This window comes from Rhea pennata, chromosome 1 (assembly GCF_028389875.1).
Source record: "Rhea pennata isolate bPtePen1 chromosome 1, bPtePen1.pri, whole genome shotgun sequence".
Taxonomy (NCBI): Eukaryota; Metazoa; Chordata; class Aves; order Rheiformes; family Rheidae; genus Rhea; species Rhea pennata.
In genome coordinates, this window is record NC_084663.1 from 55,885,211 (window position 1) to 55,901,703 (window position 16,493).

At 45.9% G+C, this 16,493-nt stretch overlaps 1 protein-coding gene across 1 annotated transcript in view; it reads right to left on the bottom strand.

Moving 5' to 3' along the window:
* Positions 1-16,493, bottom strand: part of CACNA1I (calcium voltage-gated channel subunit alpha1 I) — a 164,515-nt gene that overhangs the window by 47,565 nt on the left and 100,457 nt on the right. Inside the window, exons 5-7 of the mRNA XM_062568957.1 lie at positions 9,572-9,731; positions 6,916-7,231; positions 6,143-6,235 (exon numbers count right to left, since the gene is read on the bottom strand). Coding sequence (XP_062424941.1) covers positions 6,143-6,235; positions 6,916-7,231; positions 9,572-9,731 — 569 coding nt within the window. The remainder of the gene's footprint in view (positions 1-6,142; positions 6,236-6,915; positions 7,232-9,571; positions 9,732-16,493) is intronic.

Consider the following 16,493-nt stretch of genomic DNA (forward strand, 5'->3'; position numbering starts at 1 on the left):
GAGTCCTGCTGGGAAGCAGCTGGACTTCAAGAAGGAAGAGTCAAGTGGAGCGCTGACCCCCAAGATCTGAAAGCAGGCCTTCCTTCATGTCACCTTCCTGGTCTTTGGCAGAGAGGAAAGCTATTTACAATTTGTTGAATGGGCAAAATGCTTTTATCAGTTGCTCTGCAAGGCCATTCTAGGGGCCAATGTCAGTCAGTGCTCCTCCCCTCAGGGAACACATCTATGTGGAAGAAGTCTTAGACCACACAGAGAATATATTCAGGTGGTAGAGCTTTCTTACTGCCAGATGAGTATTAACAGGTAATGTTCTGAAGTAGGTGCTTGAAGATATCTCTGTGGTCTCAGGTAGGAAGGAAGAAGTCATGGATGAAAGCTTAGCTCTAAGGAGAAGGCTCTGGAGATCCTGGCCCAGAACTCTGAGCAACAGCTAGGAAGAATATGGAAAAACAAAGACCCAAGGCTCAGGCCAATCCTGCTTATAGAGAAAGCCAGGCCTTTGAAGCACAGAGAAGGAGGGAGAAATAAAGGTCAGAAGGACTGTGATTCGTGAGGTCTTGAACAAAGGAAGGAAGGAAGACTTGAAGAGGGAATGTCATTGCCATAAGAAGACTCAGAGGGGAAAAAGTAACAGAAAGGATATATACTTTCTTGGTATTGCTTCACCAAAGGCAAAGGAAACATACCCTAATTTTTCCGCCCTTTGACTCCTCTGTTCTAAGCAGTCCTCAGAATGAGTTGAGGTTCGTGTGCTCCTATGTTTGACAGAAATAGACCTACATGGTTTCTGCAAATAAGGAGGGTGTGTCTAGAAATGTCAATGACACTTAGCAGTAAAATCTCAGGTTGAAAGTTTAATTGAGGGTTTTCACACGCCTGCAAATTCAGAGACGAATTCATGAGAATCTACATGAGGTGAGCAAACACTAGAAGGATGCTCCCACTTTAAAACCAAAAATACACATACAGAATTTATGCAGTTTGGAGGTGGGGAGAGATTTTGGAACTGGCCCACAGGAGACAGGTATTCCTGCCTTGAAGTTTTAAACTCTGACACTGCACTCTGCACAGTTCCTCCTGGCTCTAGGAGAAACTGTGTCCAAGAGCAAGAGTAAATTATGTGCTGACTAACACATTATACAAATATGGCTATCTTGGCCATGCTGCTCAAAGTGAAAATGCAAGTAGGCCCTAAAAATCAGTTACATGGGGAGAGAGCTGAACAAATGATGGGAAACAATTGTTTTCTGAATTCACAAAAAGCCCTGGGTGTTCAGTTTGCCTCTGGGGATAGAACTGGCAGAAACTGCCCTTCCATCTCATGCAATCACACCTCTAGATCATGTCTCCTTTGGACTGTCCAGCCTCATAGTAAAAGCACTATTCCTCAAAGCTATATTCCACTGCTGCTGTCCTCCCTCTCCATGGATCATGCTTTAGCCCACAGGGAGTAGGAAATCCTTCTGGTTTTCTCTCCATGTCTTTCCCTTGTGATAGCAAAAGAATCAACAAGACAGCAGGTAGAGAAAAATGGAGGATACTATGAAGAATCAGTATTTTTGTAAGTTCTCAGACTTGAATGGACCTGCAGAACTAATGGCTTTTACAAATACATAAGCAGCAAAAAGTAGGCAAGGGAAAATGTGGGCCTCATGCCAAACAAGGCAGAGCCCTGCTGACAGAGAACACGGAAAAGACAGAGGTACTGACTGCCTTCTTCATCTCAGTCTTCACTGGTAAGACTGGCCTCAGGAATCCCAAGCCCCTGAGACCACAGGGGAAGTCTGTAGCAGGGATGATGAAGCAGTAGATGTTGTTTACCTCAACTTCAGTAAGTCTTCTGACACTGTCTCCCATACAGTCCTCATAGACAAGCTGGTGATGTACAGACCAGGTAAGTAGACAGTAAGGTGAATTGAAAACTGGCTGAACTGTCGGGTTCAGAGGATTGTGATCAGCCACACAAAGTCCAGAAGATCAGTCACTAGTGGTGTACCCCAGGGGTTGATACTGGGTCCAGTACTGTTTAACCTCTTCATTAACAATCTGGACAATGGTACAGAGTGCAGCCTCAGCAATGTGCAGATGATACAAAACTGATGCACCAGATGGTTGCACTGCCATTCAGAAGGACCTTGTCAGGCTGAAGAAAAGGGCAGAGAGGAACATCATGAAGTCTAATACTAGAAACTGGAAAGTCCTACACCTGGGGAGGAACCATGTACCAGCACAGGTTGGGGGATGACCAAATGGAGAGCAGCTTTGCAGAGAAGGACCTAGGGGTCCTGGTGGACAAGAAGCTGAACATGAGCCAGCAATATGCCCCCATGGCAAAGAAGGTCTCCTGGGCTGTATTAGGCAGAGTGCTGCCAGTAGATTGAGGAACTCAGTGCTAGTGAAGCCACATCTGGAGTGCTGCATTTAGTACAAGACAGACATGGAAATACTGGAGTGAGTCCAGCAAAGGGCCATGAAGATGATTAAGGGACTGGAGAGAAACTGATTGCTTAGTCTGGAGAAGAGAAGGCTCAGGAAAGATCTTAATGTGCATAAATCTGAGGGGTGGGTGTAAGGAAGACAGAACTAGACTCTTCTCAGTAGTGTCCAGTGCCAGGACAAGAGGCAATTGGCACAAACTGAAACATAGAAAATTCAATGTAAACATAAGAAGGCACCTTTTCACTGTGAGGGTGGCTGAACACTGGAACAGGTTGCCTAGAGAGTTTGTGGGGTCTCTATCCTTGGAGATGCTCAAAACTCGACTGGATATGGTCCTGGACAACCTACTTCAGTTGATCCTGTCTGAGCAGTGTGATTGAACTAGATGATATCCAGAGGTCCCTTCCAACCTGAACTATTCTGTGATTCTGTGAGGGGTTTTATACTGCTCCCTATGGTACAGGCTTCACAATTTCTCCCAGAAATTGGATTAAGATTAGTTTGCCCTCAAAATCATTGCAAATCAATTTAAAATTAAACTAGATCCTATAGTAGGTGAGTCTGTGATGGAAAACTCATTGGGAGACTACTACTCAAAATCCTATTTCTCTGAAAGAGAGCATGACAACATAGGGCAAACAGTAGGTGTAACGTCAAGTTTTAGCAAGATTCATTCATTAGCCCACCAAAATGCATGTAGACTTTGGAGATACACACTGAGATTCTTACTGGTTAAGTGACATGGAACTAAATCAAATCTACCATGTTCAGATTTTGTACTTCTCATACTTCATCTGAGGTCTTCACCTTCTACTCTTGACTCTGGTCTCCATGTGAGAAGAGTGCAAGAGTCTTCATGAAAACAAAATCCCTTTTTGTCAAATACAGGACAATCCCTCCAAGAAAATGTATTTACATGTGGGAGGTATGAGCAATGGAAGATCACATTTTTCACCTCTCCCTCCAGGACCCATGCTCCTAGCTGACAGGTAGCAGTCACTTCATGAGGAACAAAAGGGTAGGAGAGATGTAAGTTGATCTTGGCTCAAGAGGAAAATTAGAAATAAAGTCAAGCTAAGGTGAACTCTTTCAGCTGTCCACTACAACGAAGACCTTCACAGCTAGACAAACTGTGATTGTTTAAAGATGCTCCTTTTCTTTTTTATTTGCCTTCCTTGCTTTTCTTCTTGTTTCCTCTTTGGGAGGAATATAAGAATCTTGTCAGAATACACAGGGATGCAACAAGGAAGGTGGAGGCCCATTTGCCAATTAAATTTGGCAAGGGATGTCAAGGACAACAGGGCTTCTTCAAATACATCAGTAGCAAGAGGAAGACTAGGGAAAATGTGGACCTGTGGCTGAACAGCGTCAGGGTCCGGGCGACAAAGGATACAGAGAAAGCAGAGTAACTGAATGCTTCGTTTGCTTTAGTCTTTACTAGTGAGATTGGCCCCCAGGAATCTCAGAGCCTGGAGACAAAAGAGAAAGTCTGGAGAAAGGAATACTTTCCCTTGGTTGAGAGGGATTGAGTTAGAGCTCTTTTAGGCAAACCTGACATCCACAAATTCATGGGCCCTGATGGAATGCACTCACAAGTACTGAAGGAGTTGGTGGACGTTATTGGTAGGCCACTCTCCACAATCTTTGAAAGTTCATGGAGAACTGGAGAGGTGCCTGAGGACTGGAAGAAAGCCAGTGTCACTCCAGTCTTCAAAAAGGGCAAGAAGGATGACCCAGGCAACTACAGGCCAGTCAGCCTCACCTCCTTCTCTGGAAAGGTTATGGAACAGCTCATTCTGGATGTCATCTCCAAGCATATGGAGGAAAAGAACGTGATGGGATTCACTAAGGGGAAATCCTGCTTAAACAATCTGATAACCTTCTATGATGGAATGACTGGCTGGGTAGATGAGGGAAGAGCAGTGGACATTCTGTATCTTGACTTCAGCACGGCTTTCGACACTGTCTCTCATAACATCCTCCTAGGCAAGCTCAGGAAGGGTGGGCTAGATGAGTGGAGAGTGAGGTGGATTGAGAACTGGCTCAAAGGCAGAGCTCAGAAGGTTGTGCTCAGTGGTGCAGTCTAGTTGGAGGCCTGTAGCTAGGAGTGTCCCCCAGGGGTCAGTACTGGGCTCAGTCTTGTTCAACTTCTTCATCAATGACCTGGATGAAGGCACAGTGTCTCTTCAGCAAGTTTGCTGATGACACCAAACTGGAAGGAGCAACTGATACACCTGAGGGCTGTGCTGCCCTTCAGAGAGACCTGGACAGGCTGGAGAGGTGGGCAGAGAGGAACCTCATGAAGTTCAACAAGGGCAAGTGCAGGAACAAATAACCTTATGCACCACCACATGCTGCCTGGGGGCTGCCTGCTGGAAAGCAGCTCTGCAGAGAAGGACTCGGGTGTCCTGGTGGACAACAAGTTGACTACAAGGCAGCAATGTGCCCTTGCAGCCAAGACCAATGGTATCCTGGGGTGGATTGGGAAGAGTGTTGCCAGCAGGTTGAGGGACATGATCCTGCCCCTCTGCTCAGCCCTGGTGAGGCCATATCTGGAGTAGTGTGTCCAGTTCTGGGCTCCCCAGTACAAGAGAGACATGGAACTACTAGAGAGAGTCAGTGGAGGACTATGAAGATGTTTAGAGGACTGGAGCATCTCTCTTATGAAGAAAGGCTGTGAGAGCTGGGCTTGTTTAGCCTGGAGAAGAAAAGACTGAGAGGGGATCTTATCACTGTATACAAATACCTTAAGGGAGGGTGTCAAGAGGATGGGGGCAGACTCCTTTCAGTGATGCCAGGTACAAGGCAACAGGCACAAACTTAAACACAGGAAGTTCCACCTGAACATGAGAAAAAACCTCTTTATTGTGAGGGTGTCAGAGCACTAGAACAAGTTGCCCAGGGAAGTTGTGGAGTCTCCTTCTCTGGAGATATTCAAAACCTGCCTGGATGAAATCCTGTCTAACATGCTCTAGGTGACCCTGCTTGAGCAGGGGAGTTGGACTAGATAATCTCCAGAGGTCCCTTCCAACTTTAACCATTCTGTGATTCTGTGACTCTTATGCTTTGTATGGAAAATAACTCAAAAATCCTGTGATGGGCACAGAACACACGTTAACTCCAATGTCTGCACGTAGAGAAGCAAAAGCTGAGTCCACCAGCCACAAGTCATGTCACACAGCCACCCTAGTTCAAGGTGGACTGTAGGACTTTGTGAGCATCAAATCTTTTTTGTTTGTGGTGAGGAAATAATTCAACATGGCAAACCTTGAATCTGACCAACAAATTCAGGTGTTACTAAAGCCACAAACCATGAACAACTCAGAAACTTAAAATATCTAAAGAGAGCAGGTAGGAGGGAAGATGCAGAAATGTTTTTCTGTGCTTTTGGGTCTACTGGTTTGGGGAATTTATGTTAATCTGTGCATGAGCACGTGATCCTATGCTGGACGTGTACATCTCTAGGATTCAATTCTCAGCATTATTTTTTTTGAGTGGAAGAGAAGAACCTGACGTACAACTATGCGATCCAGCCACTGACTCTTGGTGAAACTCATGGTCTCTTTTCTGGAACTAGACTCTTGAGCCCATAGAACAAATCAAGGGATAGTAATTTGTTACCCAGTGTCTGTGCTGACCTAACATTCGTCCTTTTAAAGGCTCCTAGCTTGCAACCGTGAGACTTTCTCAGTCTTATACTTACAATTATCAGTAAGATAAAGTAGATAAAATTGTAGAACGAATGGGCATCCATCACATAGTACATGATCTCCACCCACCCTTCCAGTGTGATCACCTGCAAAGACAAGCAACAACAAGAAAAAGAGAAGGAAAGTGGGCTTCCAGAGTTCATTCCACAGCGTATGCAGGCTGGTACTGACAAGACTGCTGCAACCCAAGAAAGGTGAGAAACAAAAAATGACTTCAAGGAGGCCAAATTTCCATTCCAGGAAATCAGCGTGCTTCTGTTTGGTGACACTGGCGTGCTGTCAAAGCCTGTGAGATCATGCTAATCCACAGCAGGAATATTTCATTAAAATAGTTCATTTCCCTGGATCACAGCATGGAAAAACTTGCAGCGGGTTTCTGTGCCCCTTGGACTGGACATGGCGTACAGCCAGCAGAAAAGAAAAAGGCATGGATTTTAGCTCCCATCTGCAACGTGTGCTGAGAATTATAAAAAATGTAGCCTCCTTTGCTATAGCGATCTGGATTAAAAGGAAATAGAACATAACTCAGTCTGAAGGATATAGCTCATTTTAGTGAGGACCTAAAACAGCTTTATGTCTCTTCTCATCTTCAGGAACACAACTTGTAGCACGTGCTCTATTTCACTGGCCAGAAAAGAGGTTACAAGGCCCCCTTTTCTCTTCAACTGTATCCTATCCCACAGAAACCACTGTGGAAGCAAAGATAGATTCAAATGATTAAAAAAAAAATAGCCTGAGCCCTAGTAGGAAGCTAATTATATCTTACCTGAAATATCACAATCCAAGCATATCCAATATTGTCAAAATTGATGGCACCTTTGTGTGGATTGGCATTGCCTGTACGGCACACATTGTAGTACTGGTTCCAGTTGACACACATGCCACTGATGTTGAACTCTTGCCGGACTGAGTTATAGTAATAATAATCATCCTTGTCCAAACAACATTCATGGCCTCGCTCCTTCAGGGGGGGGATCTCATGACATCCCATAATTCCATTGTCTCCTGACAGTGAGCAGATAAAGGGCATCTCATCATCTTCCTCAGGTTGGTAATAAGGGGGTAGGACAATGTCACCTTGTCTAAAAGAGTAAAAAACACTGTCATAAAGTTACTGTAACAGATGTTTCCCTTGAAACATCATGTTCCCAAACGTGGCATTTGTGGAGCTGCAATTCTGAGGTAGGAACTGCACTGGATAAAAGACTTCTGTGTTTATTGTCTAGCCTAGAAGCTACTCTCAGGGCTCCTGAGAAAGTAGGGAATTTCCAGGCATGAGGCCCCGTTTTTCAAAGTTTTGCTCACCATCAGATCAATGAGCCCCAAAGCCCAACCACACAACCTTCTTGCCTGCAGACAGAGAGAAGCTGGAATGCAGACATTTGCATTCTGATCACCATCCCTATTAGCATCAAAGTTAAATCAGATGCAATGATATTAAGGAAGTTCATCTGGCTTTATGAGATGTGCTTATGTATGTAACCATTGATGGACATGTTTTATAACATTTGGCACTGAACCTTCTGTACTTCTAACAAAAAAAATCCAGTTCATGAATAATTAAGGTTGAACAGCTAAGCCTTAAAATCAGGAAATGCAAAGCTGAAGTTGACTTAACCTTAACTCTGACTCCTCCTTGACAGTTGGCATTACTGGTGCAATGTTTCATGACAAGTTCACATGCTTTCTTCCAAATAATGCAAGCACCTTCCAAATCCATGAATAATTAAAATCATCTATGCTTGCCTAGCTGGAGATGAGCTAATGATGAGGGAAGTGAAAGATGGAGATCTAAAATTTTCCATTAAACTTTATCTTGTGCACTTGCAATCCTTGCAGTACTCCGATACACAGCTTTCATGTTGTGTGAATGCAGGCTTTTTTACTAAATGTCATTGGAAGGGGACAGGTGTTGATATAAAAGAAAAGAGAAAAAGCCTCTAATTCTAATCTAAGTGCGACAAAACCACAAAGATCTGTCATTACATATCCACATTACTAGTGAAATGGGTGCCTGTAGACTGGTTTTTTCTGGTAATGGTCAGACAAAGATTTATCTAGTATCTGTTACTTTGCAGGCTGTGGCCGCAATTTACTTCTCAGTTACTTCTCATTCTGTATGGATGTAATTACGCTCATTAAAGTACTACCATTCTTGATTTACATAAAGGACAATCATCCTAAACAGTCATTTCTCCCCAAGGAATACATAAACACAGTAAATGGCTGCTTTAAGCAGCTCCTGCTCTACAGCCCCACTGCTGTTCTGCAGATCGTGTTTTCACACTTAACTTTTTTCCCAATTTGAGATGATCTAAAGCTTCAGAATTGTTTAATCAGTTTAAACTGATGTGTGGCTTTGGATTTTTTAAGTAGTTTAAACTGATCTAAGGTTTGGGATTAGTATAAGGTTTTTGGAAGATGTTTTAAAGCCCAAGATCAGTTAAAGCTAGAAAGTCAACAGGAGGAGCTGTGCTCTGGTATTGATGCTCTGTTCCCCAGGAGTGTAACTGGAGAGTTCATGGCAGGCAGGAGCTTTACCAGCCCACTGTGCCATGGAAGGAGAAGAGCAGTGCTCTCCAGGCTCCCTCTGACTCAGCCAGGAAAAAAAAAAACAGACTTCAGATATCTGCCATCAAGTAGAGTATCAGGGAGCACAGAGAACTTTCTGTGGCTTAAGGCTCCCAATTGCCAGAACTGTGCCCATTTTTCTTCACATCTTTTCTTCCCATTCAAGGACCTGTGCTACGGTTTCCTGCAGCTGAATTTCCCAACTGCCTTGAGAAGACATGGGAACCTGGAATGGGAGATGGTCTCACTTCCACTAACTCAGCTTTGGGACGCCTCTCCCAACAGCCCTCCTTCCCCTCTCCACAGCATCTCCCCCAGGCAACTCTGTTCCTGAGGTTTTCCAGTCGTTTCCCTATGCCCCCCAAAGCCTGCGGAGGTAACACACTACTATGTGAAAACAGTAACTTTCCCTCCACCTTGGAGGTACCAAAAAAAAGATGTCCCTGGAAGCATTCAGGCAGCACTGTGGCTTTCTATAAGACGGCCCTGGTTGTTTTCTGAAGTGTGAACATATCCAAGAGTATGGCTGAAGTTTCTAAATTTTAACTATTCCTGGGAGCAGGAGCAGCATCTTGAGTCCCTGGGCATGGCTAGTAGAGGCAGCTATTCTAGCTTGTGTCTTAGTCCAGGGATATGAGGTCTGTCAAGACTGACTACAAACAACAGCCTTTGCCTTCCCTCCCTGTCCGATCACTGAGAGATGCAGCTAACATTCAGGGCCATACCACCCTATAGCTGTCAGGAGCAAACAATACATAGAAAGTCAGGCAGTAGAAAACAAGAGAAGAGAGAAGGGAAAAGCAAACCTCCCCTGGAAGAAAGGAATGGGCCATCAGCTTTCAGCCACTCACATTGTGAAGTTCTCCTCCATGAAGCAGCGGTTGCGGAGCAGCCCAGCCCACAGCTGCACCCCGATGATGCCGAAGATGAAGAAGACAAAAAAGCAGAGAAGTAGGACGTTCCCCAGCATGGGCAAGGTGTCCAGGAGCAAATTCACAAGGATGCGCATGCCTGCGGGAGGGGAAGAGAACCAGAAAGAGGAAGTATAGGATGGAAAGAAAGAAGGAAAGAGAAAAGAAAAACAATAAAGAGAAGGAGAAGGAAAGGAAAATTAAGGAGATAGAAAAAAAAAAGTCCGATGAAGATAAAAGCAGAGATGTGTGGAAATTCATTACTGCCCAAATCAGGATGGATTTATGATCACTACCCTTTTTTGTCCTAGCCTCTTCTGACAGGCAGCCAGCTGAGCTGCTGTGACACTGCGATCTCTTAACCCTGCACCTCCAACTGCAACAAGAAGAAGAAAAGGGAAAGAGTCTTTTAGCCTCATCAGTGATCTGATTGATATTCCACCCCCCCCCCCTTCCCTACAGAAGGGCAATGGAGTAAAAACTGTGTCCCAAAGCTGTTTAACAGTTCAATACCCCTACCCTCACATGGCTCAGACTGAAAGTCATCCCAGTTTGACTATCGCACACTGCAGCCTATAACCACTGAATCTGTGGTCCAAGGCCAGCCTGCCTGGTGGATGAACATCTCCAGCACAAACAAACAACTGGCATAAATTGGTCTTCTCAGTGACAGCCAAATCAGGGGACAGTCATGAAGAGCACACTCTCTTCTCTTGGTTAGTCATCCCTCCCCGACAAGGTTGGCGAACACAGATAGTGGACACAGCCTGAAATGCTGTCAGCACAGCACCTCTTGCCAGTGCAAACATTTCTATAACTTTTTTTTTTCTTTTTAAGCACCTAATGAATTCTTTCTGTGGTTTTATTTCTCTGCTGGCTCTTCAGCTCAGAGAGCCACAAGCAGGGGTAAGGACAAACTTATTTCTCCACTGAACTAATTACTTCTCTGTTCTCCAGGGATAGTGAAAGTCTAGAAATTCTCCTTAGCATCGTTGTACTGCCATTACCCCCCTACACACACCTGGTATAGTCCATCTCTATTTGCCTCCACAGAGGTCCCTCCTCTGGGAGCCCAGGGAATTCCATCACAGATGATGTTCCATGTAGGCCAGCAAATAATTAGCTAATTAGGTATTTATAACTAGTTCATTACTTTAGATGGCCATGGAAGGAAAAGAGAGGAGAGGAAGAAAAGATTAGGATTCACTGACAGCCTTATGAGGCACAAGTTAATCCCACTTTTATGTCCAGTGTCAAGTAATTAGCCACATCATGTTGTACATTACACTCTGTCTCTATTCCTGGCTTGCTCACACTGTGGAGGGAGGAGGAGAGCGGAGTGTGTGGGGTGTGTGCAGGCATGGGGGAGAGAGAGAAGGGCGTATGCACCGTGAGACATCTGACTATTTTAGCTCAGGAGGGCAGGTTTGGGGGCCTGAGGAGAAAAGGGTGAGGGTGGGAGAGGCAGGAACAGCACATGTATGCAAATCATGTCTAGGGAGGAGATGCTCAAGCATCTCTATATGTGTGAGGAAAATGCATGACAAGGAGAAGAGGACACTGTCCTGGCTGGTGGGTTTCAGGTGGTAGAGGAGATGGGGAACCAGAGGAGAATTTCCCTCCTGGTTCTCCTGCTGGGGGCTCTGTCACAGCATAATTGGAGGTGTCAGTGAAGGACTTCTACTGGTCGCTCAAGTTCAGCCTGTGAACATGGCTTGTGCCTGTGGATGACTTGGGAAGGGAAAGGGGCTGCACACATGCTGGTAGTGGTGGGAAGATATTGCTCTGATAGTAAGGAGTATACAGGAGAGGGAATGATGGCATTACTTCCAAGGGATGATGAACACCGAGCCTTGAAGCAGATGCAAGGTCCTCTTGCCTGACTGCCCAGCCCTGCCACCAGTCATCAGTTCAGACAGCTTCCAGCCAGTACATCAGTAACTCAGAAATGCAAGGTCGCAACTCCAGCTACTCAGTGGGGATCACAAGCAGGCCGTGAGTCACTGATAGTTTTCCGATCTGTTATACAAAGCCCAACAGCACAGCCATGGTGCCCTACTGTCTGTCCTTTCTGCACAGCACTTTAGCTCTAAGGCCACACACTCTCACTGCACCACAGTACATTCCCAGCATTAATACTGCTTCACAGCATGATCTCAGTATTTCTCACAGCTATCCTGGTCAGTACATTAGGGAAATTCAAGTAACATAGGAAGCTGTGCCAGTAATTCAGTAAGAGGGGTTGATGCTTTTCAAATTAAGTGATGCTAGCTCCATCTCACAGCAGAGGTAATGGCAGGGATGAGACTGCCCTTTGGGTGTAGCACAGAACAGACATTTCCAGCAGAATTCTACAGATGAAAAGCTTGTTTGGTCAGAATTTAAATAGTTTGAAAAAAAAAAAAAGAAAAAAGAAAAGAAAGACTTCATGGTGATGCTATGGTTTTGTCCAAGTTCCAAGAGAAGACAAACGACTTGCAGAACTTGCCTGTCTTTTCCTGGAAACATTCTGCCTGCCCATACGTTCCCACTTCTGACTCTCAGAGATGCTACTGAGGATTCAGGATTTATAATATCCATAGCTCCAGCATCATGGTGATAGCCCTTGTGCTAGGATCTGAGACTATATCATAAGAGTAATTTACCCTCGTCCAAGGGCCTCACCTCTTTTCTACATCACAGAGAATTTCAGCATTGGTGGGTTCTATTTCTAAGTCCAAATGAAACTTAACTTTGATATTAAAAAAATCCCCCAGTTCAACAGGATAATTCTTCTCTGCACATTGGCCCTTATCATGGATCTAACACTGGCTCTTCCAAAACCAAGAATGCTGAACCTACACCCACCAAAGGGCAAATGCAATTCTGCTGCGGGTCAAGTGTCTCCAAAATGAGGCCAAGGCCATTGTTTCACTTTGGCCAAAGTCTGTTTTTCTTCCTGTCCTGAATGACAAAACAGTTGCTCTGGTAACCCATTCTTCACCAGAGGCATCAGCTTTCCAGCAGAAAACAAAACAGACCTCCTCTGCTAAGTTCAGTTACTTAAAGTACTCAGGGACTCATTTGGATAAAAGGTACAGTGTAAATACTAGTTCAATACCTTTGTTCCTTCTGTTGTTGGCCTTTCCCTGCTGACTGTGCTGTGCTGGCTGTAATAATCATAGCCAGAGCCTCCGAGCCCTGTCCCCTGCAGAGCACTTGCACTGTACTCTGCTATCAGCCTTCCTTACATCTCTGCTCTCTCTTACAACTGCTGCTGAATGTTAGCACTTTCTAATGTACAGCTTGAATGGAGCTGGTAAGAACTGTCATGGCATTTTGGCAGTACCCCCTGCATCTGTGCCAGCCCATATTGGCACTTTGGCTGGAAGCCCGCAGAGCCTCTCCATCCAGCTCCCGAGCCAACATCCCTGTGCGGTCTGGCCGCAGCCTGGGCTTTGCGGTCCCTCAACCTCAAGAATGGCCAGGCTGGTCCGATATTCACACTACTGCATCTGCTGCAGGCATCCAAGGAAGGCTTCTCACTGCCAGACATCTGAAAGCTTTCAAAAGCAGGAAAAAAAATCAGCCCCATTCAGCCAGGACACACATCGCAGTGTTTTTCCGGGATCTGCACAGCCAGAGGCAGGAAGGCATACGGTTCATGGCTCCTTGAGCACTCACAAGCTGCGAGGAAAAGGGAGAGAAAGATTGAAGAGCCTGAGGATGGAGGCTGGTGATTTACTGGAAACCCTGGTAGTTCAGACAAGAAGATATCTAAAGCAACCGCACAAGGTAGGAAATCAGCAGAAGGCAATGCAGGGTTGGCAGCATATTTGTCAAAGCAGTGGTGTGAGGTCAAACCAGACCTTCTGAGGTGGAAAGGCAATAGCACTGACACTCACTTTCTTCTAACACCTTTGGGAGCATCTCCACTCCGGAAAATCAGGACTCCTCTGTCCAGCAGGCCAGAATGGCTAAGAGGGGAGCACAGCGCCTTCGACAGCCAGCCCAAGTCCAAGACGACACTGGTGCATCTCACATGACAAGTTCTGGAAGGCACTGGAACCTCTGATTCTTTAGTCAAGTCCTGCTGTTTCCTCTTTTCTCCCTTCTGCTACTTATTCCTGCTTCTCCCCTCATTTACTTTTCTCTCACTGTGCCTACTTATCCCTATCCCTTCATTTCTCTTCTGTGTATGTGCATGTGTCTTCCTGCCTGCCTGCCTCCCCCTCCCCACTATTGTCTTTCCCCATATCTCCATTTGTCCTCTACCACTGGCAGCACAGAAGTCACGCTTGCTCGCAGCAAGGAGGGAATATGAAAGGGACAATGACCTTTTCTGAAGCAGCCTTTGAAAAAAGAGATGTGCCCTGAGAAGAGAAAGGAAGAGGGGCTGGGCAGTCCAGAGGAAAAGAAAGGGAAGGAAGGCATTGATGAAGCAACATTCAGCAACCAAACAGGCTCCCAGGGCATCAAATATGAAAAGGTTTTGCTCTTCAAGGGGAAGAAAAGCTAGAAACATGAAATATTCATGAGTGCCAGGTGTAGGCTGAGAGAGGCCTTTTGCACTCCCTACTCACAAGGAGGCCAGGGGAAGCAAGGAAACAATACTGCATCTGCCGTGGGCATCCAAGGATGGACTCTCATAGCCAGACATCTAAAAATGACTCCGAGGTAACAATTCCCTGTCACCCACCTGTATCCTTTTCTCAAGGATGGGGGATGGGGAAGAGTGTGGAAGGGGCCTTCACCAGCAGGGCTACTCCCTCTGGGATATCCTGTGGTAGCAAGGCTACGAGCATAATAGAAATATGTTAGCGGCCCCAACATGGCAGCTGATGTCAGGTGAGAAAGCACATCGCAGAGATGAGGAGCAGCAAAAGGGGGAAAGGACTGCTAGGGAATGAGCTGTCAGAGAGAAGCAGTGAGCTACGCAAAGCCAAAGATAAAGCAAAGTTGCTAAACTCCTGCCTGGTTTCAGGCAAAGCAAATCCACTGCCTTACTCCGGAGGCATCCTGGGGTCCTTTCCGACAGACTCTGTTGACGCCAGCATGACCGCAGCTCCCTCCAGACACTTGCTGTCAACCCTGATTAGCTTGGCCGTCACAGCTGAAGCCTTCTTAAACAGATCCGCCTGGCATGTGCCAGCCCTGGGGAAAGCAGGACCGTGGCGAGCAGCCTGGGAAGGGCTGCAGAGGAGGTGAGCGCAGCAAGCGCCAGCCTGTGCCAGCTGTGCATGTGCAGGTGTGCCCAGCTGGTCACCACTGCTTATCCGCTGTTCTTGCTCTGCACAACTTTGTTCTCTTCTCTTCTCTTCTCTTCTCTTCTCTTCTCTTCTCTTCTCTTCTCTTCTCTTCTCTTCTCTTCTCTTCTCTCCACCTGTCCCTTCACAAAAGTGATGGCTAACAGCTGATCTGATTCACCCCATAATGCTAATTACCCCATGACCTAAACTGCAGACTGGCCGGGAAAAGAGTGAGAAAACCTGTTCTTTTTGGTTTCTTATATCTCATCCATTTCCGAGGTTTTGTATGTATTTCCCAGCTCTGTGCTGAGGGACAAAGTTAATGTGTGCAGAATCAAAAAGAAGTAACACTTTGAGGCAATTGTTTCCTTGCTATCCACTGCTTAAAATAAACTAGATGGAAGAAAATGTAATTCTGAGTACCCATCTTATTTGCATCACAGGCCAAGCTGCCAATTGTCATTTTAACTGGTGCAAAAGGAATTATCTTCCCCACCAGCATTTGTGACAATAGCCAGCAGCACATTTTGCAGAGTGCGGAGACTGAAGTATCTTTCTGTCCCTCATCCAGGCAGCTTGCCCAGCTGTGCCTTCTTTCCTTCCTCCCCTGCCCCAGGACGCATGGCAGTTCATCGAGTTAGCACTATGTTGGCAGGATTTTCCTGTGCATGGTCCCTTACGGGAATTTTCAGAAATGAGGAACCATTCCAGGAGATAGATGGCATTTGTGTAGAGAGCACACAGAGAACTGTGCCTTTTGGGGGGCCTAGCCCTTGTGGCTGAAATAATCTCAGTTTGTGTGCACAATGCAAGCTGGTGCTCCAGCTTGCGACCTTCCTCACTGTGATCACCTCTCTTGCTGAACCAAGACTCAGCTGTCATCCCACTTATTGCATTCATTTACATCAGCTAAAATGTGGAGCCAAACCACTGCAAAGAGAAACTAATCAGCTGTGTGTGCAATAGTAAACGCACTGCCAGGCTCATCATTATTATAACCTGCAGCTTCTCTTGCCACCCAGGTCATTCTCCCTTTGCTGTATTCCTCTTAATTGAGGCCTCTCCTGCAAACATGTGCATGTGGGAGCAGGCAGAGCTCAGCTGGAAGGGCTAGCGTGCAGCTCCAGATGCCTTTCTCTCAAGCCACAAAACCAGCCTCACTGATATTGCAGCCCATCACCCCCCTCCTTTGCAGCAGTGCCACAGACAGCACACCCAGAACGCTGGCCTGACCCAGATTAAATGAATCCTACGGAAAAAACAGGCCCAGTTTACATAGGGTGTAGTGACAGCTCTGTGGCTAAAGAAAAAGGGAGCTACCTCAGAAACAAATGTGAAACACTGGCCTTGTTCAGGGACTACTGAAGTCTTCTTCTTTGATCTCCTAGGTTTCTGGATGTGTTTATAGGAAATGTTTGGGTTTGGCGGGTTTTGCACTTGCAGGTTGTCAGCATGATCCATAGTCTAGAAGTGCCAGTAAGTTCCTCACAGACACCCCATTATTGCCTTGCCAACAAGCAAAGCTCTCCCCACCTCTGAGTGGCTCAGAGACCTCATCCCAGTCAGCCTGTTGATGAACCTGACCTCCAATTATCCACATCTTTGTCACTTCTCAGCTAGACCAGAGACAGAAA